This window comes from Mustela putorius, unplaced genomic scaffold (assembly GCF_011764305.1).
Source record: "Mustela putorius furo isolate JIRA1106 unplaced genomic scaffold, ASM1176430v1.1 tig00003897_pilon_pilon_pilon, whole genome shotgun sequence".
Taxonomy (NCBI): Eukaryota; Metazoa; Chordata; class Mammalia; order Carnivora; family Mustelidae; genus Mustela; species Mustela putorius.
The window spans coordinates 26,835-50,089 of NW_025422046.1; the positions used below are offsets into that span (position 1 = coordinate 26,835).

A 23,255-nucleotide genomic window follows, 5' to 3' on the forward strand; every position below is an offset into this window, starting at 1 on the left:
AAGTAGGCATAAAAGGTGTATGAGGTTGAATAGTGTCCCCAAAAAATTCATGTCTGCCCAGAATGTCAGAATGTGATCTAATTTGGAAACAGAGTTTTTGTAGATGTCAAGGTAAGGATCAAAATAACATCACACTGAACTAAGATTGATTTAAAATCCAACAGCTGTTCTTATAAGAGAAAGAAAAGGGCACAAAGAGACACAAGGAAGGAAGCTATATGAAGCCAGACACAGAGATTGGAATTATGTTTCATCAGCCAAAGAATGCCAGAAGATGGGAAAAGCAAAGAGAAAAAAAATCTTCCCCAGAGTCTTCAAAGGGAACATGGACCTGACAACACCTTGATTTTGGATTTTAGCCTCCACAACCTTGAGAAAATAAATTACTGAATTCTTAAGCCACAAAATTTGTTATTTGTTACAGCAGCTCTAGAGAAAGAAGGGAATGTATTCCCTCTATAGAAGGGAATTTATTCTGATAAGCAGTATTTATGCAAACACTACAGGACACACAGGAAATAATACGATATATTTAGAGCTTTCCCATGAAATCAGAAATATGTCCACATTCCTCTTAATTCTACTTATATTTTGTATTTTACAAAGCATCTCACATGTAAAATGAAAGAAAAATATTTATCAAAATGTATAAAATTGAATATTATAAGTAAAACATTTCTTCATAGACATTATTATCTATATGTTAATTATTTTCCCACAGCCCCTGTAGCATCCCCTGCATAAATAGTATTAAGTACACTATCACCTGTTCCTTTCAATAAATGGTAAAATAAATGAGTGCAGGAAGTCACAGAGAGTACAACAAAATATAAAAAGTTTCCAAAGTGTTTTAAAAGCAAAAATATATAAGCAATAAAAGCTGAGCTGTTATCAAAGCAAAACCCAAATCACAAAATTTTCAAGAAAACAGGCAGTAAGTCTTTAACTGAAACCTTTGACATATTAAGAAAGAAAATAAATACAGCAGTCACATTCTTTTGTTTTGAAAGCATAGTATGATTTGCAAAATATAGGAAGGTAACCAACTTACATAAGGCAGGGTTTGTCAACCGAACTCAGCACTATAGTTTGAGGAATCTAAGTCTTTTTGTGGGTCCTATATGTTGTGGATTTTTGGCAGTATGTCTGACCTATACCAAATAGATGCCAGTAGCAGCAAAGCTCAATCCCCACACTGAGATAACTAAAAATATTTCTAGACATTAACAAATGTTCCCTAAGTGACCCAATCAACCTAGGTTGAGATTAACTATTTTAAGGGTAATTATGGATTTTTACTCAGTTCATTTTTACAGAACTCATGTTACATGCTAATTTCAATATTTAGTCTGTAATAAGAACCAGCAATAAGTCAGAAATATCTTAGGGGCATCTGGGTAGCTCAGTGGGTTAAAGCCTCTGCCTTTGGCTCAGGTCATGGTCCCAGGGTCCTGGGATCCAGCCCTGCATTGGGCTTCCTGCTCAGCGGGGAGCCTTCTTCCCCTGCTCTCTCTGCTTGTCTCTCTGCTTACTTGTGATCTCTGAATGTCAAATAAATAAATAAAATCTTTAGAATATATATATATATATATATATATATATATATATGTATATATATATATATATATATATATCTTATTATAAGAAACGTATTATAGTAGGCATCCAAATCAGCAAGGAAGGAGTCAAACTTTTACTATTTGCAGATGACATGATACTCAATAGAGAAAACCAAAAAGACTACAAAAAAAAAAAATTGCTACAACTAATATACCAATTCAGCAGAATCAGAGGATACAAAGTCAACATATAGGAATGTGCTACATTTTTATTAACCAATAATGAAGCAGCAAAAAGAGAAATCAAGGAATCAATCTCATTTATTGCAAAAAGAAAAGTCATAAGATTCCTAGGAATAAATCTTGCCTAAGAGGTAAAAGATCTGTTCTCTGAAAATTTATAAAACACTGATGAAAGAAATTGAAGATGACACAAATAAGTGGAAAATGTTTCATATTCATGGATTAGTAGAACAAATATTGTTAAAATGTCTACACTACCTAAAGCAAGCTATACATTTAATATGATCCTATCATATTAACACCAGCATTTTTCACACAGCTAGAACAAACAACCCTAAAATTTGAATGGAACAGTAAAAGACCCCAAAGAGCCAAGGCAGTCTTGAAGAAGAAAAGCAAAGCCAGAAGCATCACAATTTCAGACTTTAAGTTATACTACAAAGCTGTTTCATCAAGAGAGTATGGTACTAGCACAAAAACAGACACATAGATCAATGGGACTGAATATAAAACCAATAAATGAATGGTCAGCTTATCTTCAACAAATTGGAATATCCAATGGAAGAAAAGACAGTCCCTTCAACAAATGGTGTTGGGAAAACTGAACAGCACCACTCAAAAGAGTGAAACTTGACCACTTTCTTACACCACACACACAAAATAAACTCAAAATGGATGAAAGACCTAAATGTGAGATAGAAAACTATCAAAATCCTAAAAGAAAAGACAGACAGCAACCTCTCTGATCTAGGTTGAAGCAACTTCTTGATAGACACATTCCCAAAGGCAAGAGAAACAAAAAACAAAAACCAAAAACAAACTATTAGGACTTCATCAAGATAAAATGCACAGTGAAGGAAATGATTAAATAAAACTAAAAGGCAGCCTTTCAAAGGGGAGAAGATCTTTGCAAAAATCTGATAAAGGGTTAGTATCTAAAGAACTTATCAAACTCAACACCTACAAAACAAATAACCCCAGGTAAGAAATGGGGGTAGAAAACATGAATAGACATTTTTCCAAAGAAGATATACAAATGGCTAACAGACACAGGAAAAATGATCAACAACCCTCATCATCAGGGAAACACAAATCAAAACTACAATGAAATATCACTTCATACCTGTCAAAATAGCAAAAATTAACAACACAGGAAACAACAGATGTTGGTGAGGATGTGGAGAAAGGTGAACCCTACTACACTGTTGGGGAGAGTGCAAATCAGTACCTCTACTCTGGAACAGTAGTGGAGATTCCTCAAAAATTAAAGATAACTGCCCTATGGCCCAGCAATTGCACTAATAGGTATTAACCCAACGGATATAAAAATACTGATTCAAAGGGATACATGCACCAAAATGTTTTTAGCAACATCATCAACAATAGCCAAATTGTGAGTTGAGAGGCAATGTGGGGGGGTTGGGGAGTAGGGAAGGAAAAAATGAAACAAGATGGGATTGGAAGGGAAACAAAACATAAGAGACCCTTAATCTCACAAAATAAACTGAGGGTTGCTTGGGGAAAGGGGTTCTGAGAGGGTAGTTAGGTTATGGACTTTGGGGAGGGTATGTGTTATGGTGAGTGCTGTGAAGTGTGTAAACCTCATGATTCACAGGCCTGTACCCCTGGGGTTAATAATACATTATATGTTAATAAAAAACAAAAAATTAAGTAAATAAAATAATAAAAATAAATCCTCCAGGTGTGAGGAAGAATTGGAATTCACAGTTTCTAAATCATGTTACCTACAACATCCACTTTTCAACAAAAATTTATGAAATATACAAAAAATACCAGTAAATAATATCTATACTTAGAGGGACATAAACAGACGATAGAAACTGTCTCTGGAGAAACCCAGATTCTGGATTTAGCCGACAAAAACTTCAAATCAGTTATGATTAACATGTTCAAAGAACTAAAGAAAGCCAAATTTAAAATATGGGGGAAATCACAGGGGAAGACAAACCATGAGAGACTGTGGACTCTGAGAAACAAACTGAGGGTGTTGGAGGGGAGGCAGGTGGGGGGTTGGGTGAGCCTGGTGGTGGAGGGCACATACTGAATGGAGCACTGGGTGTGGTGCATAAATAATGAATTTTGGAATACTGAAAAGAAATAAAATAAAATAAAAATAAATTGGGGATGAACATTTTTTCATGTGTCTGATAGCCATTGTATGTCTTCATTGGAGAAGTAAGTGTCTGTTCATATCTTCTGCCCATTTTATTTAAAGATTTATTTTAATTTATTTTCAGCATAAAAGTATTCATTATTTTTGCACCACACCCAGTGCTCCATGCAGTCCGTGCTCTCTATAATACCTACCACCTGGTACCCCAACCTACCAACTCTCGCCCCTTCAAACCCCTCAGGTTGTTTTTCAGAGTCCATAGTCTCTCATGGTTCACCTCCCCTTCCAATTATTCCCAACTCCCTTCTCCTCTCTATCTCCCCATGTCCTCCATGCTATTTGTTATGCTCCACAAATAAGTGAAACCATATGATAATTGACTCTCTCTGCTTGACTTATTTCACTCAGCATAATCTCTTCCATTTTTTGATATGATTGTCTGTTTTGTCGGTGTTGAGTTTGAAGAGTTCTTTATAGAGAAGATATCAACCTTTTGTCTGTACTGTCATTTGCAAATATCTTCTCCCATTCCGTGGGTTGCCTCTTTGATTTCTTTTTAAAGATTTTATTCATTTATTTGACAGAGAGAGAGAGATCACAAGTAGGCAGAGAAGCAGGCAGGGCGCGGGGGGGGGGGGGGGGGGGCTCCCTGCTGGGGTGGAAAGCCCTATGTGGGTCTTGATCTCAGGACCCTGAGATCATGACCTGAGCTGAAGGCAGAGAGGGACATCACCCACTGAGCCACCCAGGTGCCCCACCTCTTTGTTTTCTTGACTGTTTCCTTTGCTGTGCAGAAGCTTTTGATTTTGATGAAGTCCCAAAAGTTTATTTTCGCTCCTGTTTCCGTTGAGTTTGGAGAAGTTCCTGTGGCTGATATCAAAAAGGTTACTGCCTGTGTTGTCCTCTAGGATTGTAATGGATTCCTGTCTCACATTGAGGCCTTTATCCATTTTGAGTTTATTTTTGTGTACGGTGTAAGAGAATGGTCGAGTTTCATTCTTCTGCATATAGCTGCGAGTTTTTTCAGCATCATTTATTGAAGAGACTGTCTTTCTTCCACTGTATATTTTTCCTGTTTTGTCGAAGATTATTTGCCCATAGTGTTGAGGGCCCATATCTGGGCTCTCCACTTTGTTCCACTGGTCTATGTGTCTGTTTTTATGTCAGTACCATGCTGTCTTGGTGATAACAGCTTTGTAGTAAAGCTTGAAATCAAGTAATGTGATGCCCCCAGTTTTATTTTTGTTTTTCAACATTTCCTTAGTGATTCGAGGTCTCTTCTGATTCCATACAAATTTTTGGATTATTTGCTCTAGCTCTTTGAAGAGTACCGGTGGAATTTTGATTGGAATGGCATTAAAAGTATAGATTGCTCTAGGCAGTATAGACATTTTAACAATGTTTATTCTTCCGATCCAAGAGCATGAAATTGTCTTCCATCTTTTTGTGTCTTCTTCAATTTCTTTCATGAGTGTTCTGTAGTTCCTTGAGTACAGATCCTTTACCTCTTTGGTTAGGTTGATTTCCAGGTATCTTATGGTTCTTGGTGCTATAGTAAATGGAATCGATTCTCTAATTTCCCTTTCTGTATTTTCATTGTTAGTGTATAAGAAAGACACTGATTTCTGTACCTTGACTTTGTCTCTGCCGTGTTACTGAATTGTTGTATGAGTTCTAGTAGTTTAGGGGTGGAGTCTTTTGGGTTTTCCATATAAAGAATCATGTCATCTACGAAGAGAGAGAGTTTGACTTCTTCATTGCCAATTTAGATACCTTTTATTTCCCTTTGTTGTCTGATTGCTGTTGCTAGGACTTCTAAAGCTATGTTGAACAAGAGTGGTGAGAATGGGCATCCTAGTCGTGATCCTGATCTCAACGGGAAGGCTGCAAGCTTTTTCCCATTGAGGATGATATTTGCTGTGGGTCTTTCATAGATATATTTGATGAATTTCAGCAATGTTCCCTCTATCCCTATAATTTGAAGCGTTTTAATCAGGAATGCAATAGCCCTAAGGGAGATTCAAATTAAAAACACATTGAGATATCATCTTACACCAGTTAGAATGGCCAAAATTAGCAAGACAGGAAACAACATGTGTTGGAGAGGATGTGGAGAAAGGGAAACCCTCTTACACTGTTGGTGGGAATGCAAGTTGGTGCAGCCTCTTTGGAGAACAGTGTGGAGATTTCTCAAGAAATTAACAATAGAGCTTCCCTATGACCCTGCAATTGCACTCTTGGGTATTTACCCCAAAGATACAGATTTCATGAAAAGAAGGGCCATCTGTACCCCAATGTTTATAGCAGCAATGGCCACAGTCGCCAAACTGTGGAAAGAACCAAGATGCCCTTCAACGGACGAATGGATAAGGAAGATGTGGTCCATATACACTATGGAGTATTATGCCTCCATCAGAAAGGATGAATACCCAACTTTTGTAGCAACATGGACGTGACTGGAAGAGATTCTGCTGAGTGAAATAAGTCAAGCAGAGAGAGTCAATTATCATATGGTTTCACTTATTTGTGGAGCATAACAAATAACATGGAGGACATGGGGAGTTGGACAGGAGAAGGGAGTTGAGTGAAATTGGAAGGGGAGGTGAACCATGAGAGACTATGGACTCTGAAAAACAATATGAGGGGTTTGAAGGGGCGGGGGGTGGGAGTTTGGGGTACCAGGTGGTGGGTATTATAGAGAGCACGGATTGCATAGAGCACTGGGTGTGGTGCAAAAATAATGAATACTGTTATGCTGAAAATAAATTAAAAAAATAAATTTAAAAAAATAAATAAAATGGGGCAAAAAGCAAAAAAAAAAACAACAAAAAATTAAAAAGTAAAAGTTTGAAAGTATGAAAGCAATGATACAACATATATTGATATAAAAAATTTTTAAATGACTCTATTTGAATTTGAGAGTTTTAGTACATAACTCCTCTATAATTCATTACAAGGACTCAAAACAGCTATGAGATGACAGAATACTAAACCTCCATAAAGTTGTTAAAAATACCAACAGAGATTTTCAAATTTAAATTTGTACTACTTTTGGAACTCCCCTGGTTTGTTCAAATTTTAATTCATTATTTTTCAAAATTCCCAGGGAGATAGCTGTTAAGAGTATAAGAGGATATTTTCCTTAAACTTGATAGTGGTGCCAAACTGATACTATCAGTGGTTCATATAACTCACAATATCACAATGGACAACTAAGGTAAACCTAACATTCTCTAATTTGAAAAATAAAAAAAAAACTATCAGAGCACAAAGACACAGATCATCACATTGAACTATTCAATTTCCCTGGATCTCTTCTGCAAGTTGAGATAATTTACCTTTGGGAAAACCAGTGTACACAAAGACCTGGCTTCCATTAGAAGAAATTATGGACTCTACCTAGCCCTACCATACAGTCCAACTAATTGACTACCTTCCAAATGGTAGGAACTATTTATAACTTTCTGTCATAAGAAAAGGTGGTGATTCAAAAGGATGTGATCTGTCTGTGTGTTCAATGTCTTGAAGCTCCTGCTGAGTGAGACCTGCACCTAAGCAGGTACAAATGAAACCTGCTCTCCAACTCCCCCAAAACCGGTTACATTTTGTTCCCAAACCTTCTTTTCTCTTTATCTCAAGGTTCTTTCTGCTCATGCTCTTTACTTGAATGATTTTCACTCATACAGTTATATATATTCTGGTCTCATTTTTACAATTTCAATTGTATTTTAAGGTGAATTTCTCTTTGAAGAGCCCATATCTTTACTAAACTGATATGTGAAAGGGCTTCAAATTTCCATCCCCTTTTTTCTGTGATATTATATTCAAGGAACTAAAACTTTGTTTTGTCTATTTCATTCAAACAGAGCACAGTCTAGCAGAGCAAGCTATCTGCATCTTTGGAAAGAAAAATTAATCATCTTTAAAAATCATTATTATTTTTAAAAACTTATTGAATACTTATTATATGACACAGCATGTTTCCCTGTTTTCCATGTATTGACTCATTTAATCATCACAACAACACTATAAGGTACGTACTATTTTTTTTGGTCTTTTTAAAAAAAATTTTTTTATTCACAAATAATGTATTTTTAGCCCCAAGAGTACAGGTCTGTGAATCACCAGGTTTACACACTTCACAGCACTCACCATAGCACACAGCTTCCCCAATGTCCATAACCCCACCACCCTCTCTCTACTCACCCCACAACCCTCAGTTTGTTTTGTGAGATTAAGAGTCTTATGGTTTGTCTCCCTTCTGATTCCATCTTGTTTCATTTATTCTTTCCCTTAAGGTAAGTACTATTATCATTCCTAATTTTACAGTTGAGGAAATTCAGGGGCAGAGAAGTGAAGCAACTCACCCAAGGACATGTAGTTCATAAATCAAGGAGATAGAGAGTACAATCCAGGTGGTCTTTCCCCAGAATGTTTGCTATTCATTTTACATAATAATGCTATTTATAAAATTGCTCCTACATAATTTTTCCTATTTCTTTGACTAATTTCAAATTTTCTTTGGAAATTAGAAAATCTATAAATATCATTTATCATAAATAATGAAAAAAAGAGTTCATATTTAGGAAAAAATAAAATCACCTAAAATCCCACAACTTAGAGATTCTGTGGTATAAAGTCTAAATATTTCCATATATGCACTTACATTATATGTAATGTTTTGCATTTTATAATCTTTTTTAACTAAATGGCAAAATAGGCATATTTTCAGTTTCATTCATCCAAAGTTCTAATTTGTTTCATGTGCACTGAAATCTGTAAACATAGTTTTAAGTGTATATAAAGATTCTGTTCCTCAAATTACTGAATTTTTCCAAATATATGGTGGTGCTTTTCTGTTCAGCAATATTTCTATAGCATGCAATAATACTTCAGTATAATTTCAGGAAAGTTCCAGATATCTGTAGTGACTATACACATTTTGCTGAGGCAAAAAAAAAAATGAAGAGCAAAGTTTGTACCTTTGCTAGTTTTATTGTATTAGATTTAGATCTACATGGGAATGTGGGGTGTTGAGGTCACTCTATAAGGACATTGTCATGGCAAGGAGGTCTCTGGCTTACAGACTGGTTTCCACTCTCCCATCAGTGTGAAGGTGTCAATGAGGCCAATTCACAAAGTCATTTGGTGAATATTTCTTCTCCACCATATGTCCCCTAAGGGCTTCTGAGCACCTGATTTTCTTTCCATGTCTTCTTGAACTTTCCCTTATGAACATTAGTGAAGACTCTCATTTAATAGTGCCTACCTTGTGCCAGAAATTATGCTAACTACTGGGGTATACAAAGTTGGCTAAAGGCTCCTTTTTTAAAGAAGTCATAGATGATAATGAAGACTAATATGCATAAGAAATTATAATATGCTTTATTAAAAGGGGAGATAGAAGATTTAACAATAGTTTATAGACATTATTTTGCATGGGGTCATCAATACATACTTCAAGGTAACTAGCATTTAATCTAAGTTTGAAGGATAAAGGAAAAGGGGAATTAACATTTCTGTCAGATAGTTATACCCATATATTCTCTAACCTTCACAACATCTGGTGAAGTTAGTCATCTCTAATTTTATGGACAAATAAATATCTTCAGCATAACTGATTACCTTACTCTAGTTTATATAACTCACACGTGGCAGGACGAAAATGGCAACCAGGTTATTAGGTCTAAGAGCCAAAGACAGTTCCACTTTGTAACGACAAGTAATACTTAGATGAAAGTATATGAAAGAGCTGAAATGTGAAAAAAAATAGTAAAGTGTTCAGTTCATAAAGGTTTTTATATGATACACAATTGAATTTTATTTTTAAGGTTTATTATTTTTATTTATTTGAGAGAGACAGAGAGGGTAGGGTGGTGCAGATGGGGTAGGAAAAAGAGGGAGAGAATCCTGAGCAGTCTCTGTGCTGAGTGCTGATACAGACACAAGCCTTGATCCCATAAACCTGAGATCATGACCTGAGCAAAAACAGAGTTGGTCACTTAACCTACTGAGCCATCCGGGCACCCCTACAATTGAATTTTAAATATCCTGAATGATAGAACCAAAGGCTTAGAATAGAGAGTAATAGGACCACATTTGAGTTTTAGATAGATAGATCTGAAAGCAGAGTGTAGAAAAGAGACTAAACTTAGCTAAAATTGGAGAGAGAAATCATTTGGAAATGAAAAATATATAAATCTGAGATAAAACTGACAGTGGAAATGAAGACCAGGACACAAAACAGAAATATTCAGGAGGTACAATTTCCCATCTGTCATATAAGGTAAGAGGGGAGAAAAGTTGCCTCAGAGATTCTTGGATTAAGCACCTGAGAGATAATGGTCATATTTCCTAAGACATTAAAAAGAGGATAAAATCATGAACTTCGATTTGCACAATTTAACTTTGAAGTGTTTGAGGGATGTCTATTTATGTACTACAGTACATTCTTGGATATATTATGCTAGAGTCCAGGAATAGAACTATAGATATAGAAATCTTTTAAGTGAGGAGTAGTTAAAAGAATGAAGAATGCTTGAAATGAAAAAATATATATATTTTAGGTCTCCTGAGTTACATAGGAACACTCAAAAATAAGCAGGAAAAAAATTCATGCATCAGTGAAAGAAGTTAGAGATAAAGGAGAGAAAGCAAGAGAGCTCTGTTACACAAATACTAAGAATGTAAAAATACGTTCAGCTTCAGTAAGTTAATAATGCCTGACTTACAGTCTCTTAAAGTTTTTTAAATTTTATTCAATTATAAGATAACAGAATGTAGATCTTTTTTAATAAATATATTTTTTCAGTGCTCCAAAATTCAATGTTTTTGCACCATACCCAGTGCTTCATGCAATACGTGTCCTCCATAATACCCAATATTTTATTTATTTGACAGAGAGAGTGAGAGAGGGGGGACAAGCAGGAGTAGTGGGAGATGGAGAAGCAAGCTCCGCACTGAGCAGGGAGCCCAATGCTGGGCTTGGGATCCCAGAGCTCTGGGATCATGACCTGAGCCGAAGGCAGACCTGAACCACCAAGGTGTCCTCAGAAGGCAGACATTTGCTGACATCCGTCAAAGACCTTTTAGACTGGATTATATTTCTGTCTGTTCATAATATCATCTTAAACATAGAGACTCTCAAAGGTCATGATTGCTGCATCTTTGGGCATCACATTAATATCGAATGCAGGAATGGAAGAGCTAGAAGAGACTTCTCTACATTAATCTTTGTATTTTAATCTGAGGGGGGAAAAAAAAACCTTCTACAGAAGTCATTGTTTTGTATCTCATCAAAAATCAGCTACATGCCCCTCTGACACCAATCCATGGCCAAGTCACATAGATTATTCATATTTCATCCCATGGCTAAAATAAGAACCTAGATTCTTATAAAATTCAGAAATTTCCATCAAATACCTAAAGAGATAGGTTTTCTCTCTTTTAGAGACTATAAAAAAATATAAGGAACAAGAAATCAGTTGGCAAGGTAAAGAACGGCTTATTGTTAGTGTTTTCCTGTTCTTGGTGTAGGACTTGCCTGTGCCAAATAATAAAAACACTAGCAGTCTGTAAAATGCCATCCAGTTACCAGTCATTTTATTCCTTGACCCAAAATTCATTCATGTATATTAGTGCTCTCTAAGCAAGGAAGCCTGTACCTTTCTAGTTAAAATTAGGTATGAAAAATGAAGGTTTTCTTCATAGTATACCCAGAAATCATCATTTGTTGAAAATTTTGGTAACAAAATAATAACAATAGTAATAATTAATAATCCATTTCTATCATATGTATGCATACTCTACTCCAACCATATATTTCACAGAATTCTTTTTCCTGTTCTTGCCCCTCTCTCTCTTATTGCTTTCCTTTCAATTCCTTTCATTAATTATTATTTTGATTATGCTCAACACAGTGTAGCTACCATACCTGACAGTGTCATTGACTATATTCTCTGTGCTGTAACTTTCATTCCATTATAGCAAGTCTTATATCCCACTCCACTTTACACTATTTTGTCCACCCTCTCCTTGGAAACTACCAGTTTATTCTCTGTATTTGTATGTCCATTTCCTCCTTTTCATGATTTTTATTAAAACACATGGTTAATATAGAAAACTACAAAACATAGGTGGTCAATATTTTTAGTATTAAAAATACCTAAAATGTCATTATCCAAAATGATCTAAAATGTTGACTCATAATTTACATATTTTTCTAATGTATCATTATAAAGAGCACACCAAATGCATATTCCTTTGTAAATAATTAATCTTAATAATTTAGTGGACATCTCAGCAAGTCTAAATTTGCTTCTTTATGATGGCCTACCTCATCTTACCAAATACCCCTTTCTGAATATCTTCTCATTTCTAAACTTACCTTTGAAATGTACCTTTAATTTTTCCTTTTACATTAAACAATGAATGGACCCAAATACGTTATATATACATATGCTCAACCTTTCTCTTTTTCTTAAGATTTACTTATTTATTGGAGAGACAGAGAGCACGCACAAGTGGGAGGGGCAAAGAGAGAGGGAGAAAGAATCTCAAGCAGACTCCTGCTGAGCACAGAGGCCAGCAAGGGGCCCCACACAGGGCTCTGACTCCACACAGGGCTCTATCTCGTGATCTGCACATCACAACCTGAGGCAAAACCAAAAAGTTTTAGCGTTTCACCAGTTTAAAGTACATTTTAATTATCCAAGGCATTGGTTGCAGTCACAATATTGGAAACTATCAGAGGGCTAAGCCTATTCATTTTAAGCTATGATTCCTCTTAGAGTCAACACTCTTACACTCATTGTCTAGTCACTTCATTATTGCATGAGTGATTAATGCTTGAAATTTTGCAGTTACAAAGTAAAAGAATAATCAAAGAGTACATTCTGCTACAGTATTTGTGCACAAATATGATTAAGGGTTTGAAAATTCAAATTATGGCTGTTTATGACACAGAAGTCATTTTCTTGAATATATATGGAGAAGACAGAAGAAGCCCAAATTTTATACAATGAGCATGGTAAAGAATGTCTCTACCAGGAAGATGTTACTCTTTACTGCTAAACCTCCACTTTACCTGCCTTATTCTCACCTGATTTCTTTCCCTGTCACCCTAGCCTAACTTTTGATTTTTTATTTTCTATTTTTTTCTTCCTTTCCCCTTTCTCCTCTGTATGTGTTCTAACTTCTAAATTAGACACTTGCAACATATTTTACACAAAATCACTGATGGGCAAACAACATGTCAATGTTCAGTTCCCATATTTCTCAATTCTGCCTTATTTTCTACCTTTAGAATATTTCCGCATCTTCTCTACTGATTGAGCCAATGGATACAACAAATGATTCTGTGGTGTCTGAATTCGTATTGATTGGACTTTCAAATTCATGGGAGATGCATCTTTTTCTCTTTTGGTTTTTCTCTGTGTTCTACATGGGAATTATCCTGGGAAACCTCTTCATTGTGTTCACGGTAATTACTGAATCTCATTTACACACCCCCATGTACTTCCTGTTAGCCAACCTCTCTCTCCTTGATCTAGGTCTGTCCTCTACCACAGTGCCCAAAACAATCACTAATCTTTTCACTAACTGCAAAATCATTTCCTTTCCAAAATGCATGATACAGATATTTTTTATTCATGTCATGGGTGGAGGTCAGATGGTGCTGCTCATAGCCATGGCATATGACCGGTACACTGCAATCTGTAAGCCTCTCCACTATCTGACCATCATGAGCCCCAAAATGTGTGTTTCCTTTGTAGTGGCTGCCTGGATAGTGGGGATAATCCATGCTGTGTCTCAGTTTGTTTTTGTCATAAACTTGCCCTTCTGTGGCCCTAATGAAGTAGATAGTTTTTACTGTGATTTTCCTTGGGTCATGAAACTCGCTTGTGTAGACACTTACAAGCTGGAGTTTGTAATCATCGCTAACAGTGGGTTCATATCCATGGCTACCTTCTTCTCTTTAATTATATCCTATATCTTCATTTTGGTCACTGTCTGGAAACGTTCTTCAGGGGACTTATCCAAAGCATTTGTCACACTGTCAGCTCACATCACTGTAGTGATTTTGTTTTTTACACCATGCATGTTCCTATACGTGTGGCCTTTCCCCACAACATCACTGGATAAGTGCTTGTTCATTGTTGACTTTGCTATCACCCCCCTCTTGAATCCTGCCATCTATACATTAAGAAACAAAGACATGAGAGTGGCCATGAGAAGACTGAGCAAACGGATTTTGGGTCCTAGTGGGATCTCACAATGAATGGAGCAGATCCACATACAACATGCTTGGGCTCACCAAAACCCCTGCAAGTCATGTGATTGCCATCATTACAATGGTAAGAACTACTATTGTCATGACAGTTCAACAAAACTCTCCCTGTAGAGATGGATTATTGAGTCAGAGGTGACGTTATTTTGCTAATGACAGAATAAATTGACATCACCAACTTACATTGAAAAGAAGGTGAGAACAGAAAACTGAGCTAATTCATAGGAGTAAACTTACATTCAAATACCATTTTCTATGACTTGCTAATTGTATTTACTCTCAATTATGAAGACATGCCTCAAACAAATGATAAATATATCTCATGGTAACCTATGGATTTAATAGATAAAATGTGACTTTGAGTCAATCAAAATCAATAAATTCTACTTTGAATTTTTATTTTAGTTTGAATTTAACTTAGAATAAGAAACAAAATCAACTATTTGTTATCAGGTTAAGCAAGCTGTTTTAGTTGTTTAGATTTGATTGGCTGTAAATAAAGAAGGATAATTCTTTGCACTATAAATACTTCAAATAAATACAAACCAGATTTCTGAGATTTTGTCTCACTTTCTACTATTCTAAAGATGAAGATTTTCAAATATTCAACATCCTAGTTTATAATTTAAAAAATATATAAAAGTAATTGCTCTTTCAGGACACCTAGGTGGCTCTGTCTGTTAAACATCTGCCTTTGGCTCAAGTTATGATCTCAGGGTCCTGAGACTGAGCCCCATGTGGGACTCCCTGCTCAGCAGAGAGCCTGCCTTTTCTTCTCCCTTGCAACTGCCCCCAGCTTGTGCTCTCTCTCAAATAAATTAAATGTATTTATTTTAATAAATTAATAAATTCTTTCAAGAATATAAAATCTTGAAAAAATTAACTAATTAAAATATAAAACTAATAACTGTTTCACAAAAGAATAATCACCCTAGGATGTATGTTTAGAGATTCTGGTTTCTTTGAATATGGTTTCCTGACCTGACAAAATGTTCCCCCAAAAGTTTATGTATCTTAGATAAGTAAAAAGTCAAAACTGGTAAGGCATATTCAATTTGATTGAGCACTTCTAATTTGGAATAAGTGCTTTATTAAAGTACACATGTTTTCATTTACTTGTTTATACTTCTCTGAAAATAAAATCTGTTCAATTAAGGAAAATAATGCCTATGTTTTTTGTCCAGTGTTTCTCCAGGAACCTTTTCAATAACATATCTGCTACTCCATGTAAATTAATCATTAATACTTCTTTTAAAGCTTTGGTATTCATCTGGATGGAAAGTTCTTTACTTGATCATTGCTAACCACTCCCTCTTATAAATAATCCACTGAGCTTCTGAGATAGTACAGTCTCCCACTTTTCCACCTACTCTTAGGGAATTCCTTCCCAGTAACAGTTTTCTGGGGTTCTCTCATCTGCTCCACCACCCAACTCAGTGTTCCTCAGAATTGCATCTTTGGTCTTTTCTCACTCCATATTCTTTCCCTAGGGAACACCCATTCCCTTGGCTTTAATTACCATCTCTGCCAAGACCTTTTATTCTTAAGCCAGGGTATTATTTCTTGAGTTCCTACTTCATAAATCTAACTGTTTACTGACTTGATGCTTCAAGGGAATCTCCCACTCAGCAGACCTGAAACTAAACTGTCTCATAATTAATTCCAACCTCTAAACACCTCCTAAATATGTCCTGTTTTCTAACAAATGTCACCATTCTTGTCTAATTCTTCACATGTCATTTTTCAAACTGAGTATGAGTCACTATGTGTCTTCTCCCTTCAAAGCTGATTTGCCTTTATTCCCATTATCTACATACAGAATGAGAGATTTTATAAGTATAAATTTAAGTACATGATTTTTCTCCTTATGGGCGCCTGGGTGGCTCAGTGGGTTAAGCCGCTGCCTTCGGCTCAGGTCATGATCTCAGGGTCCTGGGATCGAGTCCCGCATTGGGCTCTCTGCTCAGCAGGGAGCCTGCTTCCTCTTCTCTCTCTCTCTACCTGCCTCTCTGCCTGCTTGTAATCTCTCTCTGTCAAATAAATAAATAAAATCTTAAAAAAAAAAACCCTCACATACTTGTCAGTGCTCTTAAATTAAAATATAAACTACTTTTTAAGATTTATGAGGTGACCAAGACCTGGCCCTCATCCTCTTCTCCTGGATAGAGGACAATTCCAGAGGAAATTTTATTTTCTTTTGCTTGCCTAAAACTTCATTTTTCTCTGGGCACCAAGTGGCTCAGTTCCTTAAGCTTCAGAGTCTTGGTTTCAGCTCAAGTCATGATCTCATGCTCATGAAATTGAACCCAGAGTTCAGTACTACATCAGGCACTGTGCTCAGGACAGAGTCTGCTTGAGGCTCTACCCCTCTGTCTCTCTCTCTCTATCTCTAAAATAAAATAAGTAAAAAAATCTTTCTTTTTTGCCATTAAAAAACGTTAATTGGAGCACAGAAGAAATGCTTAAATCACAAGAGTAATACTGAATTTTAAATAAAGTATAAGCAAAGGAAGTGGAATATGCATCATTCACAGGCATGAAGAGGAAGAAACATGGAAATGAGTCTTGGAGCACACTCAGTGGTCTTCTGTCCCTATCTGTTTTGAAACTTTCTTTAGAAATAAAAAAAAATCAATTCGTGGACGAATGGATAAGGAAAATGTGGTCATTATACACTATGGAGTATTATGCCTCCATCAGAAAGGATGAATACCCAACTTTTGTAGCAACATGGACGGGACTGGAAGAGATTCTACTGAGTGAAATAAGTCAAGCAGAGAGAGTCAATTATCATATGGTTTCACTTATTTGTGGAGCATAACATAACAGCATGGAGGACATGAGGAGATGCAGAGGAGAAGGGAGTTGGGGGAAATTGGAAGGGAGGTGAACCATGAGAGACTATGGACTCTGAAAAACAATCTGAGGGGTTTAAAGTGGCGGGGGACGGGTGGGAGGTTGGGGTACCAGGTGGTGGGTATTATAGAAGGCACAGATTGCATGGAGTACTGGATGTGGTGAAAAAATAATGAATAATATTATGCTGAAAATAAATAAAAAATAAATTTAAAAAAAAGGAAATAAATACATAAAATATTTTTAAAAAATTCATTCTCTCTCATCTTGAGACTTTGTCCTGGCTAATCACTCTGTCTCAAACATCTATCCTTCATGTTTTGTTTATTAATATCTATTCATTCTTCAACTCTCAGTTTCAACATCTTTTTTTATTTATTTTCAACATAACAGTATTCATTGTTTTTGTACCACACCCAGTGATCCATGGAATCCGTGCCCTTTATAATACCCACCACCTGGTACCCCGACCACCCACCCCCTGCCACTTCAAACCCCTGAGATCGATTTCAGAGTCCATAGTCTCTCATGATTCACCTCCCATTCCAATTTCTCCCAAATACCTTCTCCTTTCTTTCTTTCTTTTTTTTTTAAGATTTTATTTATTTATTTGACAGAGAGAGATCACAAGTAGACATAGAGGCAGGCAGAGAGAGAGAGAGGAGGAAGCAGGCTCCCTGCTGAGCAGAGAGCCCGATGCGGGACTCGATCCCAGGACCCTGAGATCATGACCTGAGCCGAAGGCAGCGGCTTAACCCACTGAGCCACCCAGGTGCCCTCCCTTCTCCTTTCTAACTCCTCATATCCTCCATGCTATTTGTTATGCTCCCGAAATAAGTGAAACCATATGAGAATTGACTCTCTCTGCTTGACTTATTTCACTCAGCAGAATCTCTTCCAGTCCCGTCCATGTTGCTACAAAAGTTGGGTATTTGTCCTTTCTGATGGAGGCATAATACTCCATAGTGTATATGGACCACATCTTCCTTATCCATTCATCCGTTGAAGGGCATCTTGGTTCTTTCCACAGTTTGGCGACCGTGGCCATTGCTGCTAAAAACATTGGGGTAGAGATGGCCCTTCTTTTCTACATCTGTATCTTTGGGGTAAATACCCAAGAGTGCAATGGCAGGGTCATTGGGAAGTTCTATTTTTAATTTCTTGAGGAATCTCCACACTGTTCTCCAAAGTGGCTGCACCAACTTGCATTCCCACCAACAGTGGAAGAGGGTTCCCCTTTCTCCACATCCCCTCCAACACATGTTGTTTCCTGTCTTGCTAATCTTGGCCATTCTAACTGGTGTAAGGTGATATCTCAATGTGGTTTTAATTTGAATCTCCCTGATGGCTAGTGATGATGAACATTTTTTCATGTGTCTGATAGCCATTTGTATGTCTTCATACGAGAAGTGTCTGTTCATATCTTCTGCCCATTTTTTGATAGGACTCTCTGTTTTGTGTGTGTTGAGTTTGAGGAGTTCTTTATGGAGCCTGGATATCAACCTTTTGTCTGTACTGTCATTTGCAAGTATCTTCTCCCATTTCGTGGGTTGCCTCTTTGTTTTCTTGACTATTTCCTTTGCTATGCAGAAGCTCTTGATTTTTATGAAGTCTGAAAAGTTCATTTTCACTTTTGTTTCTTTTGCCTTTGGAGACATATCTTGAAAGAAGTTGCTGTGGCTGATATAAAAGAGGTTACTGCCTATGTTCTCCTTGAGGATTCTGATGGATTCCTGTCTCATGTTGAGGTCTTTTATCCATTTTGAGTTTATCTTTGTGTACAGTGTAAGAGAATGGTTGAGTTTCATTCTTCTACATATAGCTGTCCAGTTTTTCCAGCACCATTTATTGAATAGACTGTCTTTTTTCCACTGTATATTTTTTACTGTTTTGGCAAAGATTATTTGCCCATAGAGTTGAGGGTCCATATCTGGGCTCTCCACTCTGTTCCCCTGGTCTATGTGTCTGTTTTTATGCCAGTACCATGCTGTCTTGGTGATCACTGCTTTGTAGTAAAGCTTGAAATCAGGTAATGTGATGCCACCAGTTTTATTTTTGTTTTTCAACGTTTCCTTAGGGATTCAGGGTCTCTTCTGATTCCTTACAAATTTTTGGATTATTTGCTCCAGCTCTTTGAAGAATACCAGCGGAATTTTGATTGGAATGGCGTTAAATGTATAGATTGCTCTAGGCAGTATAGACATTTTAACAATGTTTATTCTTCCGATCCAAGAGCATGGAATGTTCTTCCATCTTTTTGTGTCTTCTTCAACTTCTTTCATGAGTGTTCTGTAGCTCCTCGAGTAGATCCTTTACCGCTTTGGTTAGGTTGATTCCCAGGTATCTTACGGTTCTTGGTGCTAGAGTCAATGGAATCGATTCTCTAATTTCCCTTTCTGTATTTTCATTGTTAGTGTATAAGAAAGCCACTAATTTCTGTACATTAACATTGTATCCTGCCACGTTGCTGAATTGCTCTATGAGTTCTAGTAGTTTGGGGGTGGAGTCTTTGGGGTTTCCCATATAAAGAATCATGTCATCTGCGAAGAGAGAGAGTTTGACTTCTTCATTGCCAATTTGGATACCCTTTATTTCTCTTTGTTGTCTGATTGCTGTTGCTAGGACTTCTAATACTATGTTGAACAAGAGTGGTGAGAGTGGGCATTCTTGTCTTGTTCCTGATCTCAAAAGCTGCCAGCTTTTTCCCATTGAGGATGATATTTGCTGTGGGTCTTTCATACATAGATTTGATGAAGTTCAGGACTGTTCCCTGTATCCCTATACTTTGAAGCGTTTTAATCAGGAAGGGATGCTGGATTTTCTCAAATGGTTTTTCTGCATCAATTGAGAGAACCACGTGGTTCTTCTCTCTTCACATATTAATTTGCTGTATCACATTGATTGATTTGCAAATGTTGAACCATCCTTGTAGCCCAGGGATGAATTCCACCTGGTCATGGTAGATAATCTTTTTAATGTGCTGTTGGATCCTGTTTGCTAGGATCTTGTTGAGAATTTTAGCATCTATATTCATCAGTGATATTGGTCTGAAATTCTCCTTTTTGGTAGGGTCTTTGCCTGGTTTGGGTATCAGGGTAATGCTGGCTTCATAGAAAGAGTCTGGAAGTTTTACTTCTGCTTCAATTTTTAAAAACAGCTTCAGGAGAATAGGTGTTATTTCTTCTTTGAAAGTTTGGTAGAATTCCCTAGGGAATCTGTCAGGTCCTGGGCTCTTGTTTTTTGATCACTGCTTCAATCTCATTACTAGATATTGGTCTATTCAGGTTGTCAATTTCTTCCTGGTTCAATTTTGAGAGTTTATAGTTTTCCAGGAATGCATCCATTTCATCTAGGTTGCTAAGCTTATTTGCATATAACTGTTGATAATAACTTCTGATTATTGTTTCTACTTCCTTGGTTTTAGTTGTGATCTCTCCCTTTTCATTCATAATTTTATGAATTTGGGATTTCTCTCTTTTCTTTTGGATTATGGTGGCCAATGGTTTATCGCTCTTACTGATTCTTTAAAAAAACCTGCTTCTAGTTTCATTGATATGTTCTACTTTTTGTCTGGTTTCTACGTCATTGATTTCATCTCTAATATTGATGATTTTCCTTCTTATGTGTGGAGTTGGTTTGATTTGTTGTTGATTCTCCAGTTCATTAAGGTGTAGAGACAGCTGCTATGTTCTGGATATTTCAATTTTTTTGAGGGAGGCTTAGATGGCTAAGTATTTCCCTCTTAGGACCGCCTTTGCTGTATCCCATAGGTTTTGGACCGAAGTGCTTTCATTCTCATTGGTTTCCATGAATTGTTTCAGTTCTTCTTTGATCTCCTGGTTGATCCAAGCGTTCTGAAGCAAGGTGGTCTTTAGCTTCCAGGTGTTTTAGTTCCTTCTGAACTTTTCCTTGTGATTGAGCTCCAGTTTCAAAGCATTGTGATCTGAGAATATGCAGGGAATCATCTCATGCTTTTGGTATCTGTGAGTCCTGGTTTGTGACTCAGTATGTGGTCTATTCTTGAGAAGGTTCCATGTGCACTTGAGAAGAATGAGTATTCTGTTGTTTTAGGATGGAATGCTCTGTATATATCTATGAGGTCCATTTGGCCCAATGTGTGATTCAATGCTCTTGTTTATTTATTGATTTTCTGCTTCGATGATCTGTCTATTTCTGAGAGAGGTGTGTTAAGATCTCCTATGATTAGTGTATTCATATCAATATGACTCTTTATCTTGATTAACAGTTTTCTTAAGTAATTGGCTGCTCCCATATTGGGGGCATAGATATTTACAATTGTTAGATCATCTTGGTGGATAGTCCCTTTAAGGATTATGTAGTGTCCTTCTGTATCTCTGACTACAGTCTTTAGTTTAAAATCCAATTTATTTGATATGAGAATCACTACCCCAGCCTTCTTTTGAGGCCCATTGGCATGAAAAATGCTTCTCCATCCCTTCACTTTCAGGCTGGATGTATCTTTAGGTTCCAAATGGGTCTCTTGTAGACAACATATGGATGGGTCCTGTCATTTTATCCAATCTTCAACCCTGTGCCATTTTATGGGCACATTTAGGCCATTCACATTGAGAGTGAATATTGATAGATACGTTTATATTGACATCGAGTTATCTTTGAAGTCTTTCTTTGTGTAGATTGTCTCTATATTTCTGTTCAATGCTATTCTTAGGATTTTTCCTCTTTTATAGAACCCCCCTTAATATTTCCTGCAGTGTCAGCTTGGTGGTTGCAGAGTCTTTTAAGCCTTGCCGGTCTTGGAAACTCTTTATCTCTCCATCCATTTTGAATGTCAGTCTTGCTGGATAAAGTATTCTTGGCTGCATGTTCATCTCATTTAGTGCCCTGAATATATCTTGCCAGACTTTTCTGACTTGTCAGGTCTCTGTGGACAGGTCTGACGTTATTCTGATGGGCTTTCCTCTGTAAGTAAGGAGCCTCTTTGCCCTAGTGGCTTTCAAGAGATTATACCTAAAATTATAATTCCTCAATTTGACTATCAGGTGTCGTGATTTTTTTTGGAATGTATAATTTTGGGTGGAGACCATTCAGCCTCTAATACATGAATGCCGGTTCCATTCACGAGATTGGGAAAATTTTCATGAAGGACTTGTTCTACTATATCTTCTAGAATTCTTTCTTTCTCCTCCCCTCCAGGGATTCCAATAATTCTGATGCTGGAACGTTTCATGGCATCATTTATTTCCCTGATTCTGTTTTTGTGGCTTCTAAGCTGTTTGTTCCAGGCTTCCTCCAGATCCTTCTCTCTATCTGTTTGTCCTCCAGATCACTAATTCTATCTTCTGTCTCAGTTACTCTAGCTTTGAGAGAATTTAGATTAGATGGGAACTCATCGAGAGCATTTTGAAACTCATCCCTGGTAGCTTTCAGCTCTTCCCTAATATTGAAAACATGATCTCTGGTCGTTTTCAGTTTGGCCCTAATCAATTCCGTTTCGTCATCCATGGCTTTCTCCAACCTAGCTATTGCCTGGATAATTGTTAGCCTGAATTCTCTTTCTGATATATTGTCTATGTTGATAGCCATTAGCTCTGTTGCAGAAGGTCCATCCTCTGTATTTTTCTTCTGTTGGGCATTCCTCCTCCTAGTCATTTTGGTGAGAGATGGCTGAACGGGTGTAGCTGGATGTATCAACCATGGTGCATTCAAGGTCCACCATGGAACACTTCTGAGAAATCAGGGTTCTCCACCCAAATGAGAGGAAAAAGAAAAGGAAAAGAAAAAAAAAGAGAGAGAGAGAGAGAGACAGGAATGATTGGTCAGATAAAAGAGAAGGTTCAGCCCAAATGGGCCCCAAGGTAAGATTTATGAATTATACAAACAAAAACAGACAAAAAAAAAAAAGGCTGATAAAAGTATATGACAAGAGAAAAAAATATATATATTTGCATATATATATAGATAGATATAGATATAGATATAGATATAGATATAGATATAGATATATATGCCAATAAAGGAAGAACCTCGTCACAAAGAACCCCGAGTGTAATATTTATATACTATCAGGACAAACACAAAAACACAGAAATAATGGTGGAGGAAAAAGATGGGAGAGTGGTTGTAAATTCTCGGTGTGGGTGAAGAAGGTTGTTTTGATTCTTCCTGGATGTATCTTGATATCTTTGTTAAAGGA

General features: G+C 36.8%; 1 protein-coding gene across 1 annotated transcript; it reads left to right on the top strand.

The window, feature by feature from the left end:
• Positions 1-13,273: 13,273 nt before the first annotated feature.
• LOC101689328 (olfactory receptor 4F6-like) lies at positions 13,274-14,215 on the top strand. Its single transcript, XM_004782482.1, has one exon. The coding sequence runs from the start codon at positions 13,274-13,276 to the stop codon at positions 14,213-14,215; it is 942 nt and encodes a 313-aa protein (XP_004782539.1).
• Positions 14,216-23,255: the final 9,040 nt, after the last annotated feature.

What these genes read in the sequence shown, in the direction of transcription:
- LOC101689328 (XM_004782482.1), top strand. Translation starts at nt 13,274, where the DNA reads ATGGATACAACAAATGATTCTGTGGTGTCTGAATTCGTATTGATTGGA.